The 27304-nt window shown below is 42.3% G+C and overlaps 1 protein-coding gene and 1 pseudogene across 3 annotated transcripts in view; one reads left to right on the forward strand and one right to left on the reverse strand.

The window, feature by feature from the left end:
• The window catches only part of REEP1 (receptor accessory protein 1), a 124651-nt gene extending 121925 nt beyond the window's left edge, over positions 1–2726 (reverse strand). For 2 of the 3 annotated variants that reach the window (XM_074332291.1, XM_074332288.1), the window contains exon 1: positions 2387–2647. In XM_074332291.1, the coding sequence (XP_074188392.1) occupies positions 2387–2418 (32 nt within the window). In that variant the 5' untranslated portion in view covers positions 2419–2647. Of the gene's footprint in view, positions 1–2386 lie in introns of all 3 variants that reach the window. The other variant, XM_074332290.1, reaches the window with a different exon arrangement.
• Positions 2727–2802: 76 nt separating this feature from the next.
• On the forward strand, positions 2803–12664 carry LOC109456755 (L-seryl-tRNA(Sec) kinase; annotated as a pseudogene).
• The last annotated feature ends 14640 nt before the right edge of the window (positions 12665–27304 follow it).

Raw genomic sequence — 27304 nt, forward strand, 5'->3', positions numbered from 1 at the left:
GATGAAGTCTGAGAGTCCCTTCCAGAACTCTTATACCCTCTCAGGTACCTGAGAGGACAGAAGAAGGAATCATCATTGATTTAATTCTCTTCGTGGGCCTTGCAATTTATGCATCATGTGTCATTGAAATCTCTGCAACAGTAACAGGAGGTAAACCAGCCTGTGAACTAGGCTCTCCTGAACTGCAATTTTTTGGCAAGAGGCAGAACTGGGATTTGAACCGTTTTCTGACTCCAAACTTGCTAAGAGGTATGTGGAAATTTGGGCTGAGTTGATCATTTCCTTCAATTGTAAATATAAAACATATGTGCATATATGCATAGGGAAAACATTTTGAAGAATAGACCTCTCAAAATTGTCATTAGCTGTCTCTGCGGTAATAGAGTGGATGGTTTTCAGTCTATTTACCTATATTTTCTAATTTTTCTATAATGAACAGGTATTACTTACATGAAATACATACTACTTATTAAAGTGGTTTTCATAATTCCCAACTGACACTTCCAAGTTAGGTTGCTATGGAGAACTAGGGACTGGGGGAGACAGGAGGTATCTAAAACCTTTTGGAGTTGACAGTGGGAATAACAACCCCAAATCCCACAAATTCTCCTTTGAGAGAGTCCTGAGCTGACCTGAGGGGCAATTCTCATGGTCATTTAAGTTCTCTGAACTTCACTTCTGGGAAGTGTGGCTGTTTTACGAAGTCAAAGCAAGTCCCTGAGACCCCCCCCCCCCCCAATATATGCCTCTCCTATCCAATCCCCCCCAACTGCCTTGTACAGTTGGGGGTGTATGTATGAATAAAATTAAAAATGGTCACATGGACCTAGACCAGAAGATCTCACTCCCCGGCCCCAGCCCCAGCACTATCTATAGAGAGTGGGTCCTCCAGCCAGACCAACAGGCCACCTTAAACCCTCTGGCCCCACCTGAGGGCCCCTTCCTCTCCCCTCCCCTCCCCAGAAGCCACTAGCAAATATGAAAATCATAGCACTACTTCAGGAAAGAAAATACCACCCTGAAGGCAAGACAGGCTTTGGTCAGGGATGAGGTGGGGCAAGGCGTGCCAGCTTCTTCCCTGTATTATTCATGCCAGCTCTACCCTCAGAAATCTTCTAAATATTTAACATGCCACCTCGAGGTACAGCACAAACCCCCAGCAGTCAGCAACAGCTGTGGAGAGGCCTGCACGGAATGGAAGACTTGGGGGCTGAGAGGCACACACACTCTGGCTTGGGCAGGAAAGCCCTAAATGGTGGCCAGGAGACAACGCTGAGAACCACTTCAGAAAAGGCTGCCACTGACTGCTTCTCTGAAAAATCAGTAAAGAGCTGTAGGAGATGGGAGATGTTTCAAAACGCAGGGAGTGATGGTGCACGATCAACTGGAGTCCGGAGCCCCTCTTTCTCAGACAAAGAAAAAACCTGAGGCACACCTCTAGCCTCCATTCCCCAGACCAATCGGAAGCCCAGCTCTCCCGAACAGGTGTCAGAATCTATCCCGACTCGGGCGAGAATGGTTAGGGAAAGAACTGGAACGGCCACGTCTATCTCCAAAGGGGAATAAATAAATCCACGAGGGAAGGAGCTCTTCAAATGTCTATTCAGTTCTGGAGCTCGACAGAGAAAAACGCCCCCGACACCCACCCCCAATGACTTCACCCAGGCCTCACCCCAGATGACTCTGTGCTCTCCTGCAAGGCCTGGGAGGTGTCATTGCCACCATCCAGGTGGCTACCTGTCAATTGGAAATTTCCAGTGAATTCCAGGAGATGGCTGCTCCTATCTTTCCCTCAAACCCCCCGCCAAAAGAATCAGACCTGGGGCACTTGTCGTTACCGCTGTCAATTTGAGAAACCTAAAAAGGAGTGTGTTTTCAACCCCACTGGGAGCCCCGCCTCCATCTCTCCACCCTTCTCCGCGCTGACCCCTCCAGGCAGCGCCGCAGGCTCGTCTGAGCTCTGTCTGTCATTTTCGCCTGACAAAAGCGTGACGGCCGGCGGGGCACGGTGACAGGCGACCCCAGCCAGCATGTCTCCCAAAGGAGAGAGTCGCTCGTCACTGCGGCGCGCCCATTCGTGGCCTCCGCAAATCCCACCAACCCGGGGAACAAAGCGGCAGGGTGCGGCGAGACGAGCGACCCGGGGAGGCCGTGCGCCCCAGCCCTGGCGGCCCCGCCCGCCGGTGCCCCGATCCCCGGCCGGGCCCCGCAGGGCAATAGCCGCGTCCTGCGCCGCCCGCTTGCCGGCGACCTCAGCAGCTACTGTACCTACTAAAATTAGAGGCCGCCGGGTATTAATAGCCGCAGCGCAGGGGGGCGGGCGCAGCCCCGGGGCCGGGGCGGAGAAGGACGGGAAGGAAGGGACGCGGGGAAGAAGGCCACTTACACTACCAGCCTGGAGATGATCCATGACACCATGGCGGGCGGGCGGGCGGGCGGTGCTGCCCGTGCGGCCGGGAGGCTGCGGGCGGCGGGGCGGCGGGGCGGCTGCAGCGCCCCAGGGACGTCCGTTCGCGCACGGCCGCCGCCGCCAGACTGAGCGCACCCGCCGCGATGCCTGGCGCTCGCGCGTCGGCGCAGCCGCGGCACGTTGCGGCGGCAGCGGCGGCGGCGGCTGCCCCAGCCCCCGGGACTCGGTGGGCCCGCGGCGATTGGGCGGTGAGCGGCTCGGGCACCAGCGGGACCCGCCCTGCCCGGCTCGCCCCCGCCCGCCACTGAATTCGGGCGGTTCCTCAGCGCTCACTGAGGCACCAGCTGCTCAAGTGGAACCTTGTGGTGGCCCAGTTGGCAGGGCAGAGACCGATGTCGCCCCACCCTCATGTTATGGTGGGGAAACTGAGGCCTGGACCTGGACCTTGGGAATCTGTCTACCTGTTTGAGTTGAGATTCAGTCATCCCTCACTCAGATACAGCTTTAGCCTTATAAGGGACTTAACCTGTGTCCAGACCTGACCCCTCCAATCTGTCCCCCACAAGGCTTTAATTGCATAAGAAACAAGTCTGGGCATGTGTCTCCCCTAATGAAAATGTCAAAGCGTCCCTACATAATCTGGTCCCTGCCTACAAGCTCATTGCCACCACCATTCTCCAAATATCTCTCTTGCTCTTTTCACTTCAGGCATTTTGGACTTAACCTGTGTCCAGACCTGACCTTGTATGTTATTCCCTTATGCTTGGAAAATCTTCATCCCCTGCTTCTCGACTCTGCTGCTGCCTTCCTCAACTCCCTCTATGGTGCTCTCTCAGAGCACTATTCTCTTTTGCTGATGTTCATCTCATGTATAATTCAGTGTCAGATGTGAGAGACACAGGAGAGAGCTAACTCGAAGCGTTCTTTGAAGGAACCCTGCCCAAGACTGTTTCCCAGCAGAGGCAAGAAGACCTCAGACCTTGGCAAAAAGGGGCTGGAAATGTATCAGTAGAGTGTGCCTCAGTGTGTGTGTGTGTGTGTGTGTGTGTGTGTGTGAGAGAGAGAGAGAGAGAGAGAGAGAGAGAGAGAGAGAGAAGAAAGACCTTGCCCACAATAAGGGGACTGCAGATGAGACAATCTCTATGATCAGGAGTCTCCGAAGAACACATAAAACACCTGTAATATCATTTTTTCAAAATGCCGTCTTGACCCAGTTTTGAGGCCCTGGCTAGAGGCGGGTCAATTCCCCTTCTTAGGCAGTCAGTTAAGTCCACTCCCCCAACCACCTTTCTTATCAGGCTCTCAAATCCAGCCCACTGTACACCTGCCCTAATCACCCCAGGTCCAGGTACCAGACAACCAAGGACAGACCGCATGCCCTAGAGCCCACTGAAGTTACTCAGACTAGCCAATCCTAAACCTGCTTGTCCTGCCTTGCCCTTTCCTTCCTGCAGAAACCACAGTTACCCTCTTGCCTTCTGCCTTGTCACCCACCCCAGTGTTTACCCCAAATGGCCTGCATGGAATGCAGTGTCCTGTCCAGGGAACTGTAAGTGTAACAAAACTGTAAAACTTTCCGGTTTCTCTCTCTTGACCTGGCCTAGCCTCACCATACCTTACCTAAGGTAAAATGGTTAAAATCATATCCCACTGGAGAAGCTTGTAATACCTACCAGGCAGATCAGGATATTACCAAATACATAGGACCTTCCAGAGACCTCCCCTCTTCCCTCCCATCCCCCACTCCTGGAGAGGTCAGAAAATGCTGTTAACAATCTAGGGGAATGGAATATTGTGGTCCAAAGAGGTCTTCTGGGTGGAAAAATAGAGAAGCTCTCCACATGCTGTTTCTTTCCTGCAGCACGTCCCCTATTCCTACAAATGGAATTCTCAGGTTTGACTCTTGCACAGAACTAGACATTTTAATCAATGAAATGAAAGTATTCAAGGGATTAAAATGTCTGGAGGTCTTTCTATTATCTGAAGAGGACCAGAAAACTAGTGGGACCAACCCCAGATGTCACTCAGGGTTTGGAAAAAATTTTATTCCACTGAGCAAACTTCAATGGTCAGAGGAGGGGAAAGAATGGAGAGAGAAGAAATTTGCTTTTTTAGTTCATTTTATCTTTCAGTGTAACTGTTACACATATTATATCTCTCCATTCTAGACCCCTCCAGTTTGTTCTTGACCCTGAAAAACATAGATACATGAATCCCTTTTAGACAATGGGATTTTTATAGCCCTATCAGCTGGTTCACTTTAAGTTCTTTTTCACCCAAACTGCTGTTATAGTGGATGCTTATTATCTGTTTTTGCCCTGCACCCATTCCCCTTTCTTCTGGGAAGTCTTGTCCATTTTGCATTGGGGAATGATACTTCCCACACTCCAATCTTAGAAAGTGTCGTTTTCTCACTACCTTGATTTTCTTTACTACCTTGATTGGCTCATGAGTGATCACTGGACATAAACTGGGCCAAAATTTTCCCCTAGGATTTTTAAAGTTGAAAATAAGAAAAAGAGACTTCCAATTTCATCCATGAAGAATTAGCTGCCATGGGAATTGTTCCCCCCCGCATCCCTCGCCTTCGCCCCTTGTAAACAACTAGAAAAACAGAAAAAATATTATACATCCAGCAATTGTTTTCAAACATTGGTCAATAGGCAGAATGGGATTGTGATAGCTATGAAAAGGGAAACAAATGATAAATGATGTTAGGCCTACAATTGCTCGCGATACTGTCTCAAAGCAGTTTCCAGGTATCATTGCAGGAGAGGGAAACCAAACAAAGCAATCTTACAGAGTTGAGGAGACAGAGATAAGAACTCAGGAAAACTGAAGCAGCTAGAATTTGTGGAGCAGAATATCAGAGAGGAAGAGAGAGAGAGAGAGAGAGAGAGAGAGAGAGAGAGAGAGAGAGATCCAGAGATCTGCAGAGGGAGCCCCTAAAGTCTTTAGTTGAATACTGTTCAGAGCATGATGGGTGAAATTCCAGGAGGTCAAGGATAGAACCACCACAAAGCAGTATGCCAAATATTTCCCGGAGTTCACATAGGCCTGAGAATATTTTGTCTTCACATAAGCCAAAACAGAGAGACCTCTTTATATACGAAGCATTGGACAGAGTCCTCAAAAGCAGGCTCAGTGTTGGGACAAAATTAGCTATAGACTAGAAACTGATCTGGGCCTGCCTTAACACAGGTTAAAAGCAAGACTCAAAAGGCTTAAACTTACCTAAGTAACTGTGATTGAGGGGGAAATAAACAGATCAACATTATTTAAAGAAAAACAACAAAATCCAATACTCAATAAAGTAAAATTTACAATGTCCAACATGCAAACAGAAATTATCAGCCGTGAAAAGAAAATGACTCATAAGCAGGGAAAAGTCAATCAATAGAAACAGACCAAGAAATGAAAGCAATAATGGAATTAGCAGACAAAGACCTTAAAATATATAATATTTGAACAGACATTTCACCAAAAATAGACAAATGCAAAAAAAAAAAAAAAAAAAAAGAAAGAAAGAAAATGATACATTTAAAGGTGTTCGACATTGCTGAGAAATACAACTTTAAATGACAATGATACCACTACACATCTATAAGAATGGCTAAAATTAGAAAGACTGACCATACCCAGTTCTGATAAGGATGTTGAGCAACTGGAACTCTCATACACTGCTGGAGGGCATGTAAAATGGTACAACCATCTTGGAAAAGTGGTTTGGCAGCTAAATATATACTTACATGTGATTTAGAAATTCCATTGTTTAGATATTCAGCCAAGAGAAATGAATACACATGTCCATATAAAGACTTGTTCATATCAGCTTTATTTATAATGGCCAAAAACTGAAAGAAAAAAAAATGTTCATCAAGTGGTGAATGGATAACCAAATTGTGATAAAATAGCTCCCCCTTATCCAAGGTTTCATTTTACATAGCTTCAGTTACCTGCAGTCAACGTTGGTCCAAAAATATTAACTGGAAAATTCCAGAAATAAATAATTTATAACTTTTAAATTGTGTGCCATCCTGAGTCGCATAATGAATCTCCAGCTGACCCACTTCATCCCATCAGGGTCATGACTCATACCTTTGTCCAGCATATCCAGGCGTCTACACTACCCACCCATTAGCCACTTAGTAGCCACCTCAGTTATCAGATTGACTGCCCTAGTATCACAATGCTTGTGTTCAACTAACCCTAATTATACTTAATAATGGCCATAAAGTGCAAGAGTAGTGATGCTGGCAATTTGGATACATCAAAGAGAAGCCATCAAGTGTTTCCTCTAAGTGAAAAGTTATGTATGTATAGGGAAAAAAATTATATATAGAGTTCAGTACTATCCATGGTTTTAGGCATCCACTGGGGGCTTTGAAATGTATCCCCTGAGGATAAGGGGGCACAACAGCATATCCATTCAATGTAATATTACACAGCAATAAAAAGGAACAAATTACTGATAATTGCAACAAAAGGGGTAAATCTCAAAAGCATTATGCTAAGTGTAAGAACCCAGACACAAAACACTTATACTGTATAATTCCATTTACATGAAATTCTAGACATGACAAAATGTTTTGCTTTACAAATTCTAGCTGCTTCATAGTGATAGAAAGTGTTTCCCAGATTCAAGGAATGGGAGAAGAGAAATGACTGCAAAAAGGTATGAGGGAACTTTTTGGATGAGAGAAAAATTCCATATCCTGATAGTGATGGTAATTACCAACCATATACATTTGTCAAAACTCACAAAACATTATACTTAAAATTGGAGAATTTTGTTGAATGTAAATTATACTTCAGTAAAGCTAATTTTAAAAATTAGAAAACATTTTTATAATGTGCTATGTGAAGCATAGTAGTTCTGGGTAACTATGTTTTCTTATGTCTTTTTCTTATTGATTAATTTTTTTGCATATTAAGAAGATAAGAGCTTTGGGTCAAGGTAGCAAAGTAAACACTGGCTTGTCTCCTCTTATGACCACCTCAGAATTATGACTATACTGCAGAACAAGCATCACTGAGAATCTCATGGAGTATCGCTGAACAGAAGTCCTTTAACTAAGGATATACAGAAGAAGTATGTCAAGACTGGTAGGAGGGGCAGAGAGGCCACAGGGGCTGGTCACACATCTACATGCAGTGATTAAAAAATAGGAAGGCCGGTCGGCCTGGTGGCTCAGGTGGGTAGAGCTCCATGCTCCTAATGCCGAAGGCTGCCTATTCGATTCCCACAAGGGCCAGTGGGCTCTCAAACACAAGGTTGCTGGTTCAGCTCCTTGAGTCCCATACAGGATGGTGGGCCGCGCCCGCTGCAACTAAGATTGAACACGGCACCCTGAGCTGAGCTGCTGCTGAGCTCCCGGATGGCTCAGTTCATTAGAGTGCAGGCTCTCAACCACAAGGTTGCTGGTTCGACTCCCACAAGGGATGGTGGGCTGCACCCCCTGCAACTAACAATGGTAGCTGTACCTGGAGCTGAACTGTGCCCTCCACAACTAAGATTGAAAGGACAACAACTTGACTTGGAAAAAGTCCTGGAAGTACACACTGTTCCTCAGTAAAGTCCTGTTCCCCTTCCCCAATAAAATCTTTAAAAAAAAAAAAAAAAAAAAAAAGCGAAGAGCTCCAAAGCTTTAAGAAAAAAAAAAAATAGGAAGGCTATCTTGGCTGTGGAGGTACCCCTCGAGGAGCGAGGGGTTCCAGCCCCATACCAGGTCCCCAGTCCAAGACTCCAGAACCAGGAAGAGAAGCACCCATAACTTCTGGCTGTGAAATCCAGCAGATTGTAGGTGAGCGTGACGCAGAGATGCTGGAGTCCCAGGAATTCCTCTTAAGTGGACCGTACATAAACTTACTTGCTGACAGACTCACTTTCTCTGCTCCAGTGCTGGGGCAGTGCTCAAAAGGGACCTCAAACTTGCAGGGAGAGTCTGAATTGCCTGGCTTCAGGGTGAGGGCTGGAGGGGCAGCTTTGTTCCAGACAGAAGTGCTGGCAGAAGCCATTGTTCTTTTGTTGAGCCCTCCCCTGCACACAGCCTGCACACACAGGTGAGTGCCATATCTGAATTTCCATCAAAGTGGCTAACAGTGTTTGCCTGGCTCTGGTGATTCCCTGAGACCATAACCCACTCAACTTGTGGGTCCACCCAAGCTGCTTCCAATGGTTTTTCGAAATAAACGGCCTGTCTTGGCTCATGCCACAGACTTTCCTAAAATCTCTCAAAGGTTCACAAACCCCAAATAAGCAGCATCTGGCCTCAGCATGCCCCATACCTCTTGCTATGCAGCCCCAAGCCTGACACTAGTGGCAGCCAGCCTCAGTTCATAGCTTAGCCTCTCCCAGGCACCTCCACACCCAGCACAAATGGCAATCATCTGCAAATCACTTTGTAGCTCATACCAAGTGGCCCTGGGCTGGGCACAGGCAGCGGCTGAAATTAGCCTGCACCAAAGCCTCGTAAGAGGCCAACTTCAGACCACACCAGAGCACCACTTAACGACCTCCACAAACAACACACCCAAAGGCACACTCAGCAGGCATCACAACCCTGCTAAAGTAAATCATGCTCTGTAGTGTCAATCCATGCACAACAGTTCCTCTGCTGTAGTCATAACCAGTCCTCACAGTTAGTCAGCCTGAAGGTCAATCTCTTCCATTGACATGCAAACAGCAATCAAGGTTTAACTATAACAATAGGGCTCACAAAACCCGCACAAGGGACCACCCAGCTCAGGTGACCAAGGAGACTGTAACACTGAGGCCCCCAGGACACCTACTACATAAGGCCACTCTACCAAGATCAGGAGACATAGTAGCTCTACCTAATACATAAAAAACAAACAAACAAACAAACAAACAAACAAACAAAAAACAGGGAGGCAGCCAAAATGAGGAAACAAAGAAACATTTCCCAAATGAAAGATCAGAATAACTCCAGAAAAAGAACTAAACTAAAATGGAGACAAGCTATCTATCAGATGCAGAGTTTAAAGCACTTGTTATAAGAATGCTCAGTGATCTCAGTGAGAACTTCAGCAAACAGATGGGAAAAATAAAAATGGAGGTAGAAAAACATAAAAACGAACCAGTCAGAAATGAAAAATACATTAGAGGGAATCAACAGTAGATTAGATGAATTGGAGATGGAATCAGTGATTTGGAAGACAAGGTAGCACAGAACACCCAATCAGAACAGCAAAAAGAAAAATGAATCTGCCCAAAATGAGAATATTTTAAGAGGCCTCTGGGACAACATGAAGTGTAACAATATTCACATCAAAAGGGTATCAGAAGGAGAAAATAAAGAGCAAAGAATTATTTCACTATTTAAAAATTAATGACAGAAAACTTCCCTAAGCTGGTGAAGGAAATAGACATACAAGCTCAGGAAACACAGAATGTCCCAAACAAGATGAACCCAAAGACACCCACACCAAGAAATATCATAATTAAAATACCAAAGGTTAAAGACAAAGGGAATCTTAAAAACAGCAAGAGAAAACAAGTTAGGTATGTACAATGGAGTTCCCGTAAGACCGTCAGCTGATTTCTCAACAGAAACTTTTCAGGCCAGAAGGGATTGGCAGGAAATATTCAGTGATGAAAAGCAGGAACCTACAACCAAGATTACTCTACCCAGCAAAGCTATCATTTAGAATCAAAGGACAGATGAAGAGCTTCCCAGACAAGAAGAAGCTAAATGAGTTCATCACCACCAAACCAGTATTACAAGAAATGTCAAAGGGACTTATTTTAAAAGAAGTATAAGAAGAAAAGGATAAAAAATATGAATAAAATACCAATAACTACATACCAGTCAATAATTACTTTTAATGTAAATAGATTAAATGCTCCAATAAAAAGATAGGTGGCTGAATGAATAAGAAAACAAGACCCTTACATATGCTGCCTACAAAAGATTCACTTCAGATCGACAGACACACACAGTGAAAGTAATGGGATGGGAAAAGCTATTTCGGGAGAATGGAAACAACAACAAAAAGCTGCGGTAACAATACTTATATCAGACAAAATAGACTTTAAAACAAAGGTTATAACAAGTGAAGGCTAAAACAAGGCTATAACAAGGACCCAGTAATCCCACTTCTGGGTATTTATCTGAAGAAACCCAACACTGCTACTTCGAGGGGATGTGTGCAGCCATATGTTCATTGCAGCATTGTTTACAATAGTCAAGATGTGAAGGCAACCTGGGTGTCCATTGACCGATGAATGGATAAAGAGGTGGTATGGAATATTGCTCAGCCATGGAAGGGAATTCATTCTTGCCATCTGTGGCAGCATGGATGGACTTGGAGGGTATTTTGCTGAATGGAGTATGTTAGACATAGAAAGACAGATGCAATGTAATTTCGCTTATATGTGGAATCTAAAGAACAAAATAAACAAATAAAACAAAAACAAACTCATAGATACAGAGAACATTCTGATGGTTGCCACATGGGAGGGAGATTGGAGTGGGTAGATGAGAAAGGTGAAGGGATTAAGAAGTAGATTAAGAAGTACAAATTGGTAGCTACAAATTAGCCATGGGGATGTAAAGTAAATCATAGTGAATATAGTCAATGATATGGTAATAACTATGTATAGTGCCAGGTGAGTGCTAGACTAGTCAGGTCGATTACTTCTTAAATTATATAAATGTCTAACCACCATGCTGTACACCTGAAATTAATATAAAATAATATTAAATGTCAACTGTAATTTAAAAATTTTAAAAGGAGGGAAAAAGGTGAAGGGGAATAAAAGGTTCAAATTTCCAGGCATAAAACAAACAAGTCATAGGGGTGTAATGTACAGTATAAGAAATATAGTCAATAATGTGATAGCATGGTAAGGTGTCCAATTGTTGCTGGACTTATCATGGCGATGTTGAATAACTATGGTGTACACTTGAAACTAATGTTGTATGTTAGCTATATTTTAATAAAAATCTTTTAAAAATATGAAAAATAAAATGGCAGTAACTACATATCTATCAACAATTACTTTCAATGTAAATGGATTAAATGCTCCAATCCGAAGAAATAAGGTGGCTGAATGGAGACTAAAAGAAGACCCATTCGTATGCTGCCACAAGAGACTCACTTCAGATGAAAAGGTACATATAGACTGAAAGAAACAGGGATGGAAAAAGATATTTCATGCAAATAAGAATAACAACAACAACAAAAAGCTGGGGTAGCAATGTTTATATCTGACAAAATAGACGTTAAAACAAAGTCTGTAACAAGAGACAAAGTAGGATCCCGTAATCCCACTGTGGGTATTTATCTGAAGAAACACAAAACACTCCAGAGACAATGTTCCCAGCCTCCTTAGGTCTCCCGGGGCACCATGAACAGTAAGGACACCAGAGAAGCCGACTAGGAGTTGCGGAAGCTAGGACCCTGCGTCCTCTGTGGTCTGCCCAGAGCAGGAAAATCATCCTTCGAGCAGACCCTCGCTCAGGACTCTGGCAGTAGCAGGGCTGGACCGTCAGCATCATGCGTAGTTTACGATGACGTCATGTGGATGTGTTCCTCAAGGAGGCCAACGCATGGTCATTGCCACCCCAATGGAAATTGCTTCATCAGGAACTGTTGAAGTACTTAGAATACTTCTTGCTGGCTGTCATTAACACTTGTCAGATGGCTGCCCCACCCAACAGAACTAAAACCATGTGGGAAGATTTTATAACCTGCTTAAAGGATCAAGATCTCATCTTCTGTAGCTCTGAGGCCCATTCTTACTATCTCTTAACGAAGACTGCTGTTTCTAGACCTTTGTTTTTTATTTTAGATGACAACTTCTGTTATCAAAGTATGAGACATGAAGTCTACCGACTAGCTGGGAAATATCACTAGGCTTTTGCCAACACTTTTTAGATTGTTTTCTCAAGACCTGTTGATAAAGGAATGGCCAGAGACTACAGGCACTGCCTGCCAACACCATGGGAAGATAGAAGAGCCCAACCCTGGGTAAAAGGCTTGGGAACACAGCAGTCACACAATTCAGAGTCCCACGTGTTCTTCTGAAGTCAGCCCAAATTTGACTGATTTATTGCTTACTGCTTTGGAAAATCCAGCAAAATATGTTGAGGGCAATGTGGAACAAAAGGAAACAGAATTATTTGTTCAACTAACATTGTTCAGGAAGCTGATCAGACATTCCAAAGAATTGTCCCTCAGACAATGAAGGGAGCGAAAGCTGAGCAAGTGCTGCTGGGTCCTCAGTAGATCTCAGTTCCTATCAGGTTCTCATTGTTACCCTGGGGTGATTTTAGGGTTCACACTTCCGTATTTTTCATGCATCGTGATCCTAAGCACTTCCATCGCTTCATCTGGAAATGAACAAGAATATAAAGTGATCTGATCCACAGCTTGAGGAAAAACTTACTGTATTAGTTCATTATGGACCATATAAGTAATAATTTTTTACTGTATACAAATGTTTGTCTTAAACATTGGCATTTATATAGAAACTCATCATGGATACAGATACACCTAAGATTGTTTACCATGAAGATGAAACTTAAGTTTTAGGGCCTCTAATTTGCATGGGTCTCTTTTAAGGACCTGTCCAGGATCCTAGCAATACAATCACATAATTATGTGTCTTCATAAAATGTGCAAAAGTAAAATATTTTAGTTAAAATCTGTTAAGGCAGCTATTTTCCCCATTCCAACTCTCAACCACACTTCTTTTTGTGTTGAATGTTATTCAAGTGACCAAAGACATTTTGGGGAGCTGGCTAAGGTGAGATTGAATTGGGAATACATTTTGTTAGGGTTTAGAGTGATATATTTATTGAGTTGCGATCATTTCAAAGTCTGGTTAAGTTGTGGCTACTTAGCCAATAGAGGAATGGCTTCCAAGAATACTTCTCTTGCCCACTGTGCCAGCTTCATGACACAAAGGTTCAGAGGAAAGACTACATTATGGTATGAATTTGTCTTGAACCGACAGGATGCATACCCACATTAAATGCTTTTCTACATTTCTCTCCTTAATCAGTGTTTTGTTTTTGATTAATGTAAGTTGCCTGCACTGTTGGTCTGGGATGTTCCGGCCTCCCCAGACTTTTTCATGTGAACATCTTCTTTATCCAACCATCCATCGAAGGACACTCAGGTTATTTCCATGTCTTGGCCACCGTGAATAATGCTGGAAGGCTCTGGACTAAGAACTCTACCTCTATTATCCATGGCTCCTCTTGCTCCAACTGGGAGACACATTTAGTTTGGTCATGAAACCCCACTGAGACGAGGCTGCTGTCGTCTTGGCTTGGCCCTGGAAATGTTTGGAGAATGGAAGAGAAACAAACTTAGAAATGTACAGAGCCACAATCTAATTTATGACTATTCTTCCAATTATTGAGTATATAAAACTTGAAGTGGAGTGCTCAGTTTTCATTGGTTCCTAGTCAAAGCCATTCTTTCAGGAATATACTCAGTACTATAATATATACAATTATACATAAATGCACTATATCTATTACTTTTTTGATGGGCATGATGTAACATAGGATGTGTCAAGTTTCTTGTGTTTGTAGAGTATAAACCTGTAGCAGTATTAGGAAGAGCAAGTAAGTCTGTGTGAAGTTGCATGTTACACTAGTATGATTTGCAACAGTAAATAAGAAACATTTTAATCAACCATGCTAGGATAAATACTGAATTATATACCTATCCTCTCCGTAGAAAATGCTAATACAAATTTTTTTGTGTCACATGAAGAGATGATGAAATATGCAGCCAGAAAAGGTAGGAAAATATTATAAAGGAGTATTAGACAATTAATAAAAATACATTATTTTCACTGGCTTTAGTGACATTTGTGATTCTCTTCAGCTTTTTAAAATTTGTAATTTGTTATGATTGCTTTTCTCATTCTATGTTCACATAACTATGTTCACATTCATAGTTAATTTTGCACTCATAGTTTTGAGGACCCTGCTCCCAAATTCTTTATATTTCAGGCCTTATTAACCTGAATATGCATATTTTATTATATTTAATTTGCATTCCCTACGCTGGTCAGTGAGATTGAATTTCATGTGTTAATTAACCACTTATATTTCTTCTTTTGAGAATTGCCTTTTCTTATTCCATATCATTTTTCTATTGGAGTGTTTTGTCATTTTCTTATTGGTATACAGATACAGACCTCTTATCTGTTATGTATGTTGGAGAACTCTGCCATTTGCCTTTTAAATTTGTTTATGGCATTTTTGACATGGAATTTTAAATATATATATTCATTTATATTTTATCCTAATCAACAATTAATCTTTATTTCTAATACAGAAACTTGACATTTATTTCCATTTTCTGTTTTGCATTTTTTATTTGGGGCAAGTATTCCAGTCTTGTCAAATTATTTTTAATCCTGTTATCAGTGGTATTAACTATTATACCCAGTGTGTCTTTTAGATTATTTACAGCTGCAAGTAGAACATCCAACCAAAGACAGGAGTTCATTTTTCTCACATAACAAGTACAGCAGAGGTTGTGGGTTTAACAGCTCAATGATATCTGGGTCAGCTTCTTGGCAATTCATTTGGCCTTTCTCTCATGGCTAGGAGAGGGCTGCAGCAGCATCAGACAGTATGCCCTTGCACAATTATGTCCAAAGGCAGGCAGGAAAGAGCAAGGGCCTCTGGTATTTTTAACAAGGAGGAAATACTTCCCACGAGCTCCCCCACAGACTTCCCCTTACATTTCAGGAGCCAGAACAGGGTCAGAATGGTCACTCCAACCCATTTCTGGCAAAGGGAAATGAATATACTCTGACTGGCTTGACACATTGATGATTTCTTTTCTCAGGGCCATCTTCCCTGAGCACATCGCTGTCTGATATTGAACAAAATTGGGGCTATGATAGTAAGAAGAAATGGGTAAATGGTAGTGGAGAGGCCTCCAGAAGTGTCTTATCTACAAGACTGATAAGATTGTTGTATTAGTTTGCTTGGCTTGCCGTAACAAATTGCCACAAACTACGTGGCTTAAAACAACAAAAATTAACTCATAGTTTTGGAGGTTAGAAGTCTGAAACCAAGGTGTTTGCAATGCCAGGCACCTTCTGAAGATTCCAGGGAAGAATCCTTCCTTGCTCTTCCTAGCTTCTGATGTTTGCCAATAATCCTTGGTATTCCTTGGTTTGCAGTAGCATCATTCCAATTTCTTCCTCTGTTTTCATGTGGCTCTCTTACCTTGGTGTCTATCTGTGTGTCTTCCCATGGCCTTTTATAAAAAACACCAGTAATTTACTTTAGAGCCTACCCTAATCCAGTGTGACCTCATTTTAACTAATTATATCTGCAAAGACCCTATTTCCAAATAAAGTCACGTTCATAGGAACCAGGGGTTAAGATTTCAAGATATCTTCTTGGAGGACACAATTCAACCCTCAACAATCATCATCTATGCCTATATCCAAATCTCTGATGCAAGGCTGACAAAACAAACCTTCAGCACACACTTCCAGTGACCTCATCTATAATAGTCAGGTGTCCTATTCCACATGACGGCAGTCTTGACAATTGACATGCTAAACACTCTCCCTGCTTTTCCAAAAGAAGCTCTGTTATTGCCTGTCTCCCCATCTCCAGTCTTTCCTGGAGCCCACTTTAGGGTATTTGACTCACCTATGTGTCCCGTGGCTTAGTTTCTATCAATTTCTCCATCCAATGGCAATTCTGAAACTTCCTTCAAATAACCTCACCCTATTTACCAATTCTCACCTCCAGGTTCAGAGAACCTATACGTCAAAGCAACTTCTTTGGGATCTGCTGGCAGTTTAGAAGGAGGGAAGGGAGGGGGAGATTAGGAGAGAAAGGAGAGTAAGGAAAAATAAATGGTCTGGCTGAGAAGAAAGGAAGGAAGGAAGGAAGGAAGGAAGGAAGGAAGGAAGGAAGGAAGGAAGGAAGGAAGGAAGGAAGGAAGGAAGAGAGAAAGGAAGGATAAAAAGGTATTGGGGCCAAGATTGAGGCTGAGAAAGACAGGTTTCAAACAATGGTCTCAGCTACTCACTGGGTTCCTAGCTATACCTAGAAAAACCCACCAAAGCACTGACCACAGGGGTAATCTCAGGGGAAAAGTAGGAGAAATAAGCCCTAGCCCTGGCCAAGACATCTCTGCATTCCACCTCGTTTGCTTGACCCACATGTCATCTTCCCAGTGTCCCAACTGAACCTCTAAAGAGCTCAGTCATCTCCTACTTAGTGTGCCGTCAGTACCCTCAGAGCCAGAGTGAGCCTTTGTCTCCAGGCTCTACCACGGCCTTTCTGGATCTGCCTGAGCTCAGGAGATTGTGACAACTTTGGCACCATCTTCCATAGGGCCCTCTTTAGTTCTGGCTCAGAGAATGAGGCAGCCACAACAATAAAAAGTTGTGCACAGATCAACCTTATGAATATGGCAGCAAGTTCCTCTCAGCACTTTGGAACTAAGTAAACAGGCAACATAGAGTCTCTGTTAGAAACTGGGATTTCTCAAGGCAGCCAAAAGATGGAACTGTCTATACCATCCAAACCTGCTGTGATACTTTCTCTCCCCATTCTATTAATGGACTCCTGCTGAGTAGAACACAGGTCCATGTAAAGTGTAGCCATGTCTTGAGTGGTCAACAGCCATAGAGCCACTAACTCTGTTTGTTCAGAGAGTGTGTCCAGAAGCCTTGGATACTAGGAAGATGACTGTGGTATGAACTGAGAAATAGTCAACATTTCCTTAATACTCAGACTGACATTGTAAGTCAAGTTCAGTGGACTCTTCCTCAGGAGATTTGTAGATTTTGGTCATGTCATATTCAGGTACATACTATATAGTGTGACTGCCTGGCTCATGGGGAAATACCCAGATATGGGAAGGTAGGGTCTAAGAAGTCAAGTCTGGGCTGTTGACAATTCTTCCCTAGCCATAGCTGATTGGTCCAGGAGTGGGTACCTCACTAAGTGCAGGCCAATCAGAACCATTCCCTGAATTTTTGTTTGTTTGCTTTCAAGCTGAAATAAGGGAAATGTAATAATTCCACTCTGATGAAGGATGCATGTTTCAGAAGATGTTTCCCCCATTTTTCTCTTTGCATGGAAGAGACCGTCAGAATTAGGAGAAATTTAAGCTGATATACAGAAACAAGAGTAAGGAAGAAAGATGTCAGCAGCATTTAAATCCTTGGTTCTAGAGCTCTTGTTCCAACTGCATCCTTGCTCTTCTCGTGCCATGTAAGTATCCGTACCACACATCCCCCTTTGGGCAAAGAGTAGGTTTTTGGCACTTGCAAGCAAGAGTCTTGAGAAATGAAAAAATTACTCTCACTATAGGGCCCTGGTTCCCTGGCTAACACAACTTCTCAGGGACCTTTGTGAGGAATGGCCCAGCTGTCACTGCTAAATCTTATCGTGTCTGTGCCATCGCTGTTGAATGTCTCAGGTTGTCCAAATACCCTGGCCACAGGCCAGGCCAGCATAGACCAGGTCCAGCCAAGTGGGTCAATCCCCATACTTCAGCCTGCTGAAGGCAGAGGGACAAGTCAGGGCAAGGTTTTTGAAGGCAAACAGATAGTTGAAATTAAGAGAGACCAAACCCAACACTGAATCCAAAGGGCATCATGGGAGCCAAAGAATGGGAGACAGAGTGAGGGGTCCGGGAAGCTGAACTATGGGAATAGATCAGCCAAAGCAGAAGGCAGGTCCCTGACCTGTCTCCGGGAAGTGTTAGGCTCCTGCAGCTCCTTCACTTGCTTGGTGAGGGGGTGTGGTCTGCTGGCTTACAGGTTCACTTGAGAGGGCGTGAGTCAGATATTAGCTCAGAGCTTTACTAGTTTGGGGTGAATTTTATGGCTTTATGGGCCTCAGTGTTTTTATCTATAGGAGATAATGATACCTGACTTGTATTGTTCTTGTGAACATCAAATGTGATAACCTCAGTGCGGTCGTTTTAAAAAAAGAATGGCTGCAACTATGAAAAACAGTATGGAGGTTAAAAAATTAAAAATAGAATTACTGTATGATCCAGCAATTCCTCTCCTGTGTATTTACCTGAAAATATGAAAACATGTATATGTAAAGATCTATGCTCACCTCTATTCGTTGCAGGATTATTTACAATAGCTAAGACATGATCACACACTAAGTGTCCATTGACAAATAATTGGATAGAGAAGATGTGATACATATATACACAATGACATACTACTCAGCCATAAAAAAAAGATGAAATAGTGCCATTTGAGACAACATGGCTGTATCTTAAGAGTATTATGCTAAGTGAAATAAGTCAGACAGAAAGAGACAAAAACTCTGATTTTACTCATGTGGAATATGAAGCAAAAAGTAACAAACAAAAACAAACTCATAGATACAGACAATAGAATAGTGGTTGCGAGAGGGGAAAAAGGGAAGGCGGAGGGTGAAGTGGGTAAAGGAGGTCAAATATACGGTTAACAGAAGGAAACTAGATTTCAGGTAGGGAGCACACTATAGAGTACAAGATGTCAAATTATAATCTTGTATACCTGAAAATTGTATAATGTTATTAACCAATGTTACCGCCCAATAAATTGAATTTAAAAAATGGCTACTAATTCTTCGATATGCCTGCCATCAAGAGGTATGGTCTATGTCCCGTCCTGTTGAATCTGGGTGAAGATGTGAATGATTCAACCCATATTTTATGGAAAGAGTGATGTCATGTGACTTCCAAGGCCAGGTCATGAAAGTCCATGTAGTTTCTGCCTTACCTGTTATTCATTCTTGGAGCACTGAGCCAACCAGTCTCATAATAAAAATGCAACTACCCTGAGGACACCATGCAATGAGGAAGCACAAATCACGTGGAGAGGCCACATGTAGGTGCTCCATTTGACAGTCTCAGCTGAGCCCAGCTTTCAAGCCATCCCAGCCTGGGCACCAGGCTTACTATTGAAGGAGCCCCCAGATAATTCCAGCCCCCAGTCATCAGAGTCATCCCCAACCATCTGAGTCTTCCCAGCTGAGTTTCCATATATATACTGGAGCAGAGACATGTCATCCCACTGTGCCCTGTCCAAATTCCTGACCCACAGAATGCAAAGTGTAATACAATGGCTGTTGTTTTCACCACTAAGTTTTGGGGTAGTTTGTTATACAGCATTAGATAGATAGCCAGAATGTCATGTGAAGCTCCAGGTATAGTAACAGAGTTGGGATTTGAACTTATTTTTCTGATTCTTCAGACCAGAAACTTTTTACTTCACCTGTGGTTCCTGGGAGTCAGTGCCTGGCAGTGATAGCATTTTGGGTGAGAAAAATCAGGATAATGTACTGAATTTTTCATAAGCTAATATACTCCATCTATAAGACCATGTCATTCTAAGATCGTCTTTTTTATCTTTGGGGTTATTAATATGTCCTTTCTTTTATGACATAATGGTGATAGCAATTAGTGGTGGTTGTTTTATTAATGTCCTTCTTAGCAAAGTGAAAAGCTACTGAACTATGTCATTTCCTTCAGTTACTTTTTTTTTAAAATCTTCACTTGTGTTTGAAATTCAAAAGTCCAGGGGCCACTGCCCTGTGCTATTCCTTGAATATCAGAATCAGAGGTGGATACATTGGAAACTTAACATTGTTGTAGGGTTTTGTGTTTTCTTCAGTTGTTTCCTATTCCCTTACAGGACTATCACATGTGTTCATTTATAACTTATACCCCACCTGTTTCCAAAAACAGGTTCAAGTCTGCAGGATAGTCTTTCTCCTGGCACAGCCCAGATTCTTATAACAGTTTCTAAGTCAGACAGGGCCTTTCCCCAGGCGCTGACAGTATTTGAACAGCAGAAGGGAGTAGATGAGAGATGATCTTGTGTTATCTGTTGAAAGCTGAGCTGCCATGTTGCCCTTGGGCAGGGCTCAGCACAGAAAAGCAGAGATTGAGACCAGGGGCCCTTAGCCCTCATCCTGGCCTAGCCTCCACCTGTGGGCTGGCAGCTGCAGCTTCTTCTGTTTCCTGGTATATGGCTCCTTAGATGTCTATCTTTAGGCTGTAAAGCTTTGTCTTAGGCAACACTTCTCTTCAGGTTGACTGGCTGCTGTTTCCAGCCCTCCTTACAAATGACCACCCATCGTGAGACCCAAGAACTTCTTGGGAAGCTAGTGTAGCAGAGGGATTGAGAGTCTGACCTCTGGAGGTAGAGTGCCTGGATTGAACCCTAGTTCTGCCACTTAATAAGTATGTCACGACCTTGGGCAAACTAGTTAAACTTTCTGTGCCTCCATTTCCCCATATGTAAAATGGGGATAATAATAATAGTACATATTTCATAAGGTTGTTGTGATAAGTTAGTAAAGCATTTAAAACAGTGCCTGGGAAAGTCAACTGTACCATAACGAGCTATCCCTCCTGCCCATGAGAATGGCTAAAATTAAAAAGACTGAGAGTACCAACTGCTGACAAACATGAGGAGCAACTGGAACTCTTTTTAATCTTTGCTCAGAATTTTTAGAAACGTATGACAATGCTTCATTAAAAAATAGAGAGCAAAATGAAAAAAGAGTCTTTTAGAATGTAAACTTTTCTAAGAATATGTTGAACTTCAAAAGATATTTATTTCATAATTATTGAAAACTGAACAGTTTGAAAATCACCACTAATAGCCTAGTATAAATAATTCATTATGCAAAACTCCCTAATGAAGGTTATGCAGTTTTATAAAAGCAAATCTACCAGTTTTTTTAGTCCGTTTCATAGAAAAGCCTCAAATTTCTGGCTTTGCCAGACAGTAACAATAACTGCCCAGACATTTGGATAAGACTTAACGTAGTACAGGAGAGCCTCTCTTGCTAGTTGAGGAAAGCATGCAGGAAAGTGATGTGGGAGTACGTATATCCAGTTTAAAAATGAGCTAATGTATTGGGAATCAGTCCTGATGGCAGTCTATTTACTCTAACGATCTAGCAGAGGAACAACTGAAGTGCAGGCCTGAAAAGCCTGGTCTACAAAGACTCTTTGATGAATAAAATACATCTCCAATTTTATGATCAGAGCCAGGCTGTGTAGAAGGGAGAGAAAAAACCAACCCACACAATGTTCAAAGATGTCTTAATAGTGACACTGTATCACACAAGGGCCACAAATCAGAGAACTTCACGCTTTTAGTGGTAGAAATAGGACTGTATTACTTCCTGGATGGAAATTTGGCAAATTTTCTTTAATAACAATACCAAGATTTGATGCAGTCAAAGGTGTATCAGGCTGGCATTTCAAATGTTGTTGGGGAAGGATAATGGCAGTAATAATTGTATCTGGGTCTGTGAGCAAAAGGATGTGTCCTTAGTATACAGACTCACATAGGAACCTCTGTTTCAAAGACAGTGTTGTAACGCTGAAGTGCTGGCTTAGACCAATTTAAGAAGACAGTCAGGGCTCATTAGCAGAGCTAAGAATGAATACATAAATTGGCAAATTCTACAATGCTCAGAGAGGAGTATCTAAGATGTGAGAGTGCTGAACATATTAAAATGATGGGATAAGTAGAGGAATTCAGGGTGTTTAGACTAGTCAAGAGCAGACTGAAATAAGATAGTTAAAATGCTGTCCAAACATTCAAAAGACTGTCGCATAGGTTGGGGTGGGCTATAAATATCTTCAGAGATAGATGCAAGATGTTATCAGGAAAAAATATGGAGCTAAACCTAATAAGATGAGCATAGGGACAACATGGTACATTTAAATACAACATTTGATTATTTCTAAGTTCAAGAGAAGACAGACAAGCATATGTGTGGAAAACATGGGGCTTTAGTCAACAGAAGGCTCACTGTTAGTTGTGGGGTAATTTTGACACTAAGAAATATAATGTGATCTTAGGCTGTGTTGTTGTTTCAGCGCTTCCCAAAGCATATTCTATGAGCCATTCATTCTGAATATTATTAATAGGTTTTATACAGGGAAAAGAGTTGTAGGGGCCAATCCATTTTGGAAATGATATATAAATCAGTATTATTTAAGATTTTCAAGGCTCTAATGTATTGAATACACTGAATTTCTAAGAGAGGAATATAATATGAAGTATTTCCTCACCTTGAGAAATCATAGATACCTTCTTCCAAAGGAGTACATTGTTCAACTATTTAGAGGAAAACATTTTGGAAAACATAGTAACAAAGGTACAGTATGTAAGAAGAGGAGAAGGATGGTCTTGCTTTTTTGGTCAGACCCCAGGTGGGTTGTGTGATGAAAGTCAGGCACCATGATTTGAGAGGGGAGAACCGATGGGAGAGTAATAGAGATGAAGTGAATTACTCTAGGTTTGAGAACAAGCCATGTCAGACATGGCTAAAAGAACAGAGGCTATTTGACTTGGAGAAGAGAAGACCTAAGAAGGACAAGACAAATGGACTTAAAATATTTAAAGGTTTGTCATATAGTGGACAGGGAATTAGTGGACAGGAATATAAATTTTAGACAATTATTAGAATAAATTTTCAGTCTTTAAAATTGTTCCAAATTCTCAATCATTCGCAGCTCCAAAATCTCTGCCTTGGAAAAGATGAGATTGTGCATTCCCAAGGGTGCTGGAGCGTCTACTGGAATGACCAATGTGGAAAATGATCAAACATTTTCTTGACCACTTCTTCCTGGATTTTATCACAGAGTACGAAGTCCTGTTTTTCCACCATCTTATCCTGATAAACCCAATTTGATTCATGCAGATAGAGCTTTACTAGGTCCTGTGTGGATTTTATACATTCCACTGAGAAGAGAGTGCCCTTTGCAAGTCACCAACCCATTTGCCCATCTCTAGTAGGTTCTCCTTCCTCTTGTTCAGTGGTCCCAAGTCTGGCATTAGTGACAACTGGCCTTGGTTCACAGCATAACCACTCCCAGGCACTGCTAAGCCCAGCACCGGAAATTCACTATGTTTGATGAAGCATTTGACCTGTATTCTAAAAGTAGGTATCACTGTTTATTTTCTGTCCACTACTGCCCCACCTTGTCCCCAAAAATTCCATTTTGGGAACATCAACTGAAGCTCAGTATTGTGAAATGTAACGGAGGAACACTACTTAGCAATAAAAAGGAACAACTGGGTGGATCTCAACATAGCATTGTGCTGTGTGAAATAAACTAGACTCAAAAGACTACATCCCGTATAATTCCAATTATATGATGTTCTGGAAAAGGCAAAAATATAGGGACATAAAACAGATCAGTGGTTGCCAAGGGCTGGGTATGGGGTGAGGGAATGGACTACAAAGGAGTAGGAGCGAATTCGGGGGGTGAAGAAACTGTTCTATATCTTGATTGTGGTGACAGTTAAAAGTCTCTGAGCATTTTTCAAAAATCATAAAACCATGCACCAAAAAGATGAATGTTACTGAATGTAAATTATACTTCAATAAAAAAGTCAATCTGACATTTTGCATATTTTTAAATGTTACTGACAACTAATGGAGAAGAATTATCTTTCCCTCTGCTTGCAATCTGTCAAGAAATACTTCACCACCATGCAACATTTTATGGACTTTTTAAAAAGACTTATGCCCCACCCTGACAGCGTAGAAGCTCATTAGGGAAACATGTAAAAAATATTAAAATAAGTTACAGAAAAAGGCCAGGCAAAACAATTTTGAGTGATAAATCATAGAATACACTTTATGTGTGCTCAAGAGGAGGGAAGGAAAAAGTAATTTCTTTTGTCAAGAGTTACAGGAAAGGCATGGAACACAATTTTGGAAAGGTCTTAGTGCTTCTCAATATCATGGTTATTATTATAATCGCTAACTTTCAGCTGAGGAGAATGAGACTTGGGGAAGACAAATACGCCGTCTGTGATCCCTCAGCTATTAGGTGTCAGAGCTGAGATTCTAAACCAAGCCTCTATGACCCCAAAACCTGAGATCTTTTACACGGCGGTGTGGGAACCGCATAGAAGAGGTTATGATGGACGCTACGTGGTGTAATTTCAACCCATCAGAACAGCGCGGGAAGGACAGGGGTGTGTGCCCAGCTTGCACAGGCCACAGCCAGATGCACCGGATCTAGGCACTGCGGCCCAGGGACCTGGACACATACACACACACACACACACACACACACACAGGCGCTCAGTGAAAGCAGCAAGAGTGAAGGGGCAGCAGGGTGAAGGAAGTTGGGTTACCCCCTCAAGTGACGTCACAGGCGTCACATGTTGCATTAGTTTAAGAGATGCTCTCACTTTCCCCTTTTACTACCAGGCCGACACTGCTGCCCTCGCATTCTTCTCACCGCTCCTGCTCTTGTACTCCGGGATATAGCAGTATTTGTTCCCGAATGGTTTGGTGCCCACTTGTCCTTCACTTCCTTTGACAGCACTCTCCACCTACATGGAACAAATTCTGAGACCAACCCATGCTGGCCGCCCAGGTCCTAGGCCAAGTCCAACTGGAATATTTATGCATCGTTGATGTGAATTAAAAATGATATAACCACTTTGGAAAACAGGTTGATAGTTTATGAAATGCCAAAATGTTTTAAAGATCTATTTATGAAATGAAATGTACACATAAAATACATAAATATGAAAAAAAGTGAATATCTTTACAAAAAAAGAAATGGCCTAACAACTATACTACTGGGTATTTGTCTAAGAGAAATAAAAACATATGATTATACAAGACTTGTACATGAATGTTCATAGTAGTACTATTTGTGACAGCTACAAAAAGTATACGACTTAAATGGGCATTAACAGATCAATGGATAAACAAAATGGGCTATATCCATACAATGGAATACTACTCAGCAATAAAAAGGAATAAACTACTGCTACATACAATAACATGGATGAATCTCAAAAACTTTATGCTGAGAAGAAAAGAGTCCATACCATATGACTCATTTATATATAAAAATATCTCTAGCGAAGACAAATTTAATTTAGAGTGACAGAAAGAACATTGGTATTTGGCTAGGGTGGTGAGAGAAGATTGACTGGAAAAGAGCACCTGGGAAATTTTTGGGGTGATAGAAATGTTCTCTCTATGTATATTGTGCTGGATGGTGCATAGTGTATACATTTTTGAAAACTCAACAAAGCATACACTTAAAATATATGAATTTTACTATTATATGAAAATTAAACTTCAATAAAGTTGAGTTTTTTTTAAATTTCCCTATTTGTATGTGATATGATGCTCTGCCTGAAACTTGGGCTAGAAAATATCTTTGGAATTCTGAAGGGAAGATGCAAATATGGGGTAGAGCAATAAACAACCATTTAATATTTGCAAGAAGTTATCTGTCTTTAGGGCCCTGTTCTGGAATAGAAACTGAAAAGGGCAGGGTTCCTGGTTAGTTTTACTCTTGGATCCCAAGCATCCATCAATTAGTACCTATACTTGGTTGGAACCCAATTAACATGTTTTGAATAAATAGACTTTGGGGGCATATTGTTTCTTTGACTTGATAAAAATGACCAGGATGGGCTCTTATAATTCATAAAGGTAAAGCCAGTATGCATGCATTGTTTTGGGGGAAGATGCAGGCGTTACTGTCATATGGATCCAGACACTGAGAGCCACCGAGATGAGAAATTGTGTGCTCTTGCATCTTGTAGCTGTGGGAAGTATCCAGCCTTCTCTCTATCTCTCTGTATATCTTTTATTTTGAGGTGTGCATGTGAATAAATGTTATTTGCCTGTGAGTGAATCAGGAAGAAACTCTCCTTGAGAGGTTGCCTCTTGCTGTGGGTGATGGGGGTAGGATTTTGGTTTGGTTCTGTGTGAGGACGAGAGTTGCTTGCAGGATATGAAAGGTGGTTGGGACAAGAGGAAGAGACTGATTTAATGAGAGACTGTGAGACTATGCATAAGATGGGCTGCTTTGGGACCGAGGTGAAAGTGTGTGGTGTTGGGGACGGAGGAAAGGGCATCCTGGATCTCTTCAATCAGAGCTCAGATCTGTATTGGCAAGTGGATAAGTGAGCCAGGAGCCAGGGAAGCAGCTCCTTTGATATGATCTCCAGGGGCACCACTGGCAAGAGCCATGGTGACACTCCCTTAGTCTTTGGAACACGAAAGGAAGGATATGGCAGATGTTCTATGGGAAATCTATTGGTCAGAGATGTTTGTGGGCTCATGTAAGGTGCTCCTTTGGGGACCCCAGAGATAACAGAGGAGACACCTTCTGGGGTAGGAGAATCTGAGAATCAATAATTAAAGCAGTGGAGGGCTTGAGCTCTTATTTGAGCATTAATGGGAATTCTATAACCAATACTATATATTATTTATGGGCATGCAGAGTAAAAACAGAAAAGAAAAATACTGAATTTGAGGTCCTGATTACTTCTGGGCAGAGGGTCGAGGGGGATGAAATCAGGTTGCAGTACAGAGGTATATAAGGTAAGCAAAACCTCAAGAGGTTACCCATTTCTATCTATCACTTACCTACCTCGCTATCTCTGTGTTCTTTGTTACAGGATTTAACCATATACAATGGTGGGGGCTGGTTAAATGGTCTCTGGAACGTTGTTTCTTCTCTGAGGCTGGAGTTGGAAGTCCACAGGGCAGGCGGTCAGGAAGAGAAGATGGACGTAGAATGGGGAAGAATGAGAACAAGGTGGAATCCACGAGTCTGAGCTGAAACCCACAAGGATGAACAGGAAGCCATGTCAATCACTCGCTACCTCCAACCTTGATGAAAAGTGTCCTGCAGGAGAAGCTGGCACCCTTTGTCATGGAGCTACATACACACCTGGCTCAGCAGTCAGAGAAATGGAAGGAAGAGGCAGGGCAAGGTGAAGCACTGCAGGCATGGATGCTGCCCCAGCCACCAAGGTGAGCAGAGAAGCAACAACATACAATAAAAGCAACGGTCCTGACCTTCCATGTATGAAAAATAATACATCTGCTGCTTCAG

This window comes from Rhinolophus sinicus, linkage group LG05, assembly GCF_036562045.2.
Source record: "Rhinolophus sinicus isolate RSC01 linkage group LG05, ASM3656204v1, whole genome shotgun sequence".
In the NCBI taxonomy this organism is placed as follows: Eukaryota; Metazoa; Chordata; class Mammalia; order Chiroptera; family Rhinolophidae; genus Rhinolophus; species Rhinolophus sinicus.